Here is a 4,288-nt window from a genome sequence, read left to right as displayed (position 1 = left end):
TTCCCGGTTCCTCCACAGAGACATCTAAATGATACACGGAGTAACCCAAAACTTCAATCTTTATTTCTTTGTTCCAAAACAAACCAATGCCTCCACTTCTACCCTGGCTATCGACCGCATAAGCACAGTCAAAGCCTAAAGTTCCTGCTAATGCTTCTACCCTAACACCATCTATTTGAGTTTCAATGATACACAGAAGGGTAGGGGTAAACTTCTTCGCGAGATCGCGAATTTCATGAACTGTCGCGGCATTACCCGCTCTGCGGTAGTTCCACACTAGGGCACTCATTGTCCCCGGCGGCGCCCTCGAAGGAGCCCGCCAACGGGTTTTTTTGTTGCCAACACCATCTTTGCCTTCTGAGACCTTGTTGCGCTTCGGATCCCTCTTCGGGGGAGGGCTCAGCGGGGCATCACTATGCAGTATGAGCGCTAGCTGATTAGCATCTGAGCTTGTCGCCTCTCCTCTCATGCCATCGGTGGTAGCCTTAACTGCATGCTCTGTCGCAATCGATCCCTTTTTTCTATTCTCTTCAAAAGCCATATCCTCGTCAGCATCACCAGCCTCCCCTGTCTATTCATTACCATCATGCTCATTGCTCATCTCATAGGACTTTGTGCGACCACCGGATCGGCCACCACGGTGACCCCCCCGGCGTCCTCTACCTTCTCCAGGTCCCTTTCCAGATCGCAGGTACTAGCTAGCTCTCAAATCTTTAAAAACCAGCGCCGAGGGACGATGTATGCCATCACCATGCTCCTTGAAAAGGTGTCCCAACATGCCACAGACCGCGCACCAGTCCGGCAACCTCTCGTACTTAACTCTATAGATTTGGCGCTTGCCATCTCTAATCATCGAAACTGCATTCTTGAGAGGTTTATCTACCTTGATACGAACCCAGATGCGGTAAAAATTCCCCGTGAAATCATGTGATGGCTGCTCCACATGCAGTACCTCTCCCACCTTTGAAGCAAGTGGGCCGACTAGATGCGCATAGAGGTCAGGCACATCATGTATCTGAGCCCAGATGTCCACATAGTCAAGCTTGATCAGGGACGGCTTGGTGACTCCGTCATATGGCACTAGGATCACTGCGTCACCTCGGAAGTTCCAAGGTCCATCTTGCATGACCCACTCCCAATCACCTAAGCATGTAAATTGCACAGTATACAGATTATCCTCTAAAGGTTTGAACTTTGATTCTTGCGCAATATCCCAGGCAGCTCCCATGTTGCGATAGAACCAAGTCTTGTTGTAGGTTTTGTTTGTATTAACCCTAGCGAGGGCGACCCATCTCGCCGCCTCCTTTGGCACCTCCTTCTCATCAACCACAACGTCATCCAAATCCTCTTCACGCAGCCCCAGCTCCTTCATCATTGCTTCAACATCGCTAACCGCAGATGACCCCGAGGCCCCGGTCGAATCCATGGAGATCACTAACCTGATGTAGATGGATCGGGCCTTTGGTGGAAACCCTAGCGCGCCGTCGAACAACCAGGGCGCGGACCAGGAGCGGGTAGCGGTCCCAATGATCGCCCCTTGATCGCTCCTCAGTCGTTTCCTGGCTAGATCGGCGAGAGGGAAGAAAAATTCTCGACGGCGGCGAAAATCGCCTCTGGGAGGAGGAAAACCCTAACTTGAGAGAAAAAAGTCTTCTGCGCGTGACTGGTTACCAAAACTAGCTACAACAGGTGCTGGTAGGCTGGCCCAGGAGGGGCTGGCCGAGCCAGGCCATGCGTGGGCGGAGGCCCATGGGGCGCCAGTAGAGTCATCATGGCTTGGTGGGCAGGTTGGGCCGTGAGAGCACATGGTAGCTAGTCCATGGGTGACTGCCGCAAGCGCGTGTGTGTGCTGGAGGCTGCGAAGCATATGTCTGTATGCTGTAGAGAGCTATGAGAGATTTGTTAAGGAAAAAGGACTGTCACGAGCCAACACATTGCAATCAGGAGCAGGAGAGTAAAGGAATAAAGTCTAAGCTTGGTGTGGTGTAAGTCAAGATGGTTTTTGCATGGACACAGGAAAAGCTAAGCTATGTGGGATTTTATTGGCTCTTTTGCTTGGTACATGGTCTTGTATGGAGATGGCAGCATGTAGGTATTGTTTCGGCTGTGGCCGGATGGTAATCGAGGCGCAGGAGTCGCGGGTCCAGTACAGGTCGACGGAAGTTGGTATTTTGGGTTAATGCTTACATTGACAGGCTGCCTGAATTCAAGTGTTGCAGGAATTGTTTGTGCGACGGATATGCTTGATGGAGTAGCAGGATGCCAAGTTGATCAAGATGGACATTGTGCGGCAAGGATGGCGACGTGCGTATAAGGCTTGGAGTAGTCTGGAGCGCGCCGTGACAGGATCATGCAAACACAAGGCGTCAATCAATGCACAGATGTGCGGGGCAGAGACGACGCAGGGTAGAGCATGGTTGCAGTCGAACATACACGGCTGGATCGGACTGGACTGTCTGACGGATCGACGGGGATGTCGGTCAAAGCAGCAGACGGCGGTGATTTCAGCGACGACGACATAGGAGCTGATGCTGATGGTGGCCGACTTCTGGGGCGTGGAAACACGTGGTGCAGGCTTGAGGGCTTGTGCGGCGGCTTCGACAGACTATTGCGCAGGGTTGATTCAAGACGGTGCACATGAGAGCTTGGAGTCGACAGGGCGCGGGAGGGTGGCATGTACAACCACCATGGAGTCATGTTGGAGGTGGAGCTGGAGTCTGACGGATGACTACACTCTAAGTTGATGGAGGGGCTACGGCGTAAGTTAACAGAGAGTCGAAGCCTATTTCAGCGGGGTAGCGAGAGACACGTTGTTTCAGACTGGGTACCAGTGGTCTGATGGAGACGTGATACTCGGGATTGGTCGGTGATGATCGGTGGTTTTCTGCAGTGGGGGTTGAGGCAGTGGGGGATAGCTACCCGGGAGACTCGACCAGGACAACAGAGGCTCGACGCAGTGATAGCGGTGAGGCGTGCGGTAAGCACGGGACACAGCGACAGGCCAATGCACTAATGGTGAGACATGTGGTCAGACAAAGTGTGCATGGGGTGCTGAAGCAGTGTTGACGAGTACCGGATTCAAGTTGGTGACTGGGTCTATCGGTGCCGGAACATGGACAGGAGTTGACCATGGAGAATCTAAGAAAGTGGCGGAGAGTCTGAAATTGTCAAAAGCTGAGAGAGTACATGGCCGTATATTCTATGGTGTTCGGTGCACATGGCAAAGTGCGGATGACAAGTACAGAAGGAGGCGGAGTGCTATAGCTGTGGGACATGCCAGAGACTATCCGGAAAAAAAAGGATGAGACAACTGCGAATTTGACTCAGGGTGACGGTGAAATTCCTTCAAGTTTCAGACATACAGTTAAGGAGAGTGATGACATTGAGTTCGGGTAACTCTTATATGTGGCATCTAATATGTGAATTGTTCACTTTCACGCAAACAGTGATCGGTGTGTGATGGTGTTGGAAGGATACTCCGGAAGTTGGGAGCACAAGGTAGAGTAACGAGGAACTTAAGTTTGCTCGAGCGTTGACTGCTAAGAAGACGAGAAGGGACTACAATTGCAAGTGGAGTCACATGGAGTCTGGGAGTAGCAGCGGTGCTCATGGCGTATCTCAAGTCCAATGTACATGAAGGTTCGATGCACGGACGAATTCAAGGTGGTGGAGAATATTCGCCAAGGTGGAGTTTGTTAGAGTTGTGTTGAATATTATTGTACAACGTAGGTTACAGTTGGACTTGGTTTTGGACTGTGTGTAGACAGGGTAGGAGTTGTGTCCTAATAGGACACTTGTATCCTAGGCCTCTCATATATATCGGGGGTAGACACATGATGTAACCTATGCCAACATAATAGCACGGGCACACGGGGGAGCCGGCGGCGTGTGCCGGTGCCCGGGCGACCGTAGTGCGGTATTGTAGCGGTGTCATGGGGAGGAGCGCCCGTAGTCATGCCCCGGGATGTAGCCATGATGATGAACCTCGTTAACAAATCTCGGTGTTGTGCTTGTGTGATTGCTTGGTCCTTGGTAGATCGACGGAGTGCCTAGGATTTATTCTAATAGTTATGATTACAAGTTATGATCGATGCTAGCAAATCTTGCACAGTTGTGCAAATTTCAATTAGTTGATAGTTTGATATGCATCCTATATATCTAAGATATTTATCCCAACTATCTTATTTATCTTGATATGTGGCCTATCCACTACATACCTAAGGGCATTTCTAACCGATCCCTTATAACCGGTTAGATGAGTAAAAATTTGGTTTTAGTCCTCTAACCG

At 50.8% G+C, this 4,288-nt stretch overlaps 1 protein-coding gene across 1 annotated transcript; it reads right to left on the bottom strand.

Annotated features, from left to right (window-relative positions):
* Positions 1–694: 694 nt before the first annotated feature.
* LOC147982220 (uncharacterized) lies at positions 695–1,426 on the bottom strand. The gene has a single exon (XM_087516242.1). The coding sequence runs from the start codon at positions 1,424–1,426 to the stop codon at positions 695–697; it is 732 nt and encodes a 243-aa protein (XP_087372368.1).
* Positions 1,427–4,288: the final 2,862 nt, after the last annotated feature.

The sequence above is a fragment of the Triticum urartu genome, chromosome 3A, assembly GCF_056163025.1.
Source record: "Triticum urartu cultivar PI428250 chromosome 3A, HENAU_Tu73, whole genome shotgun sequence".
NCBI classification, from domain to species: Eukaryota; Viridiplantae; Streptophyta; class Magnoliopsida; order Poales; family Poaceae; genus Triticum; species Triticum urartu.
The sequence above is the reverse complement of the archived record's forward strand: the minus strand, read 5'-3'. Positions and strand labels throughout refer to the sequence as shown.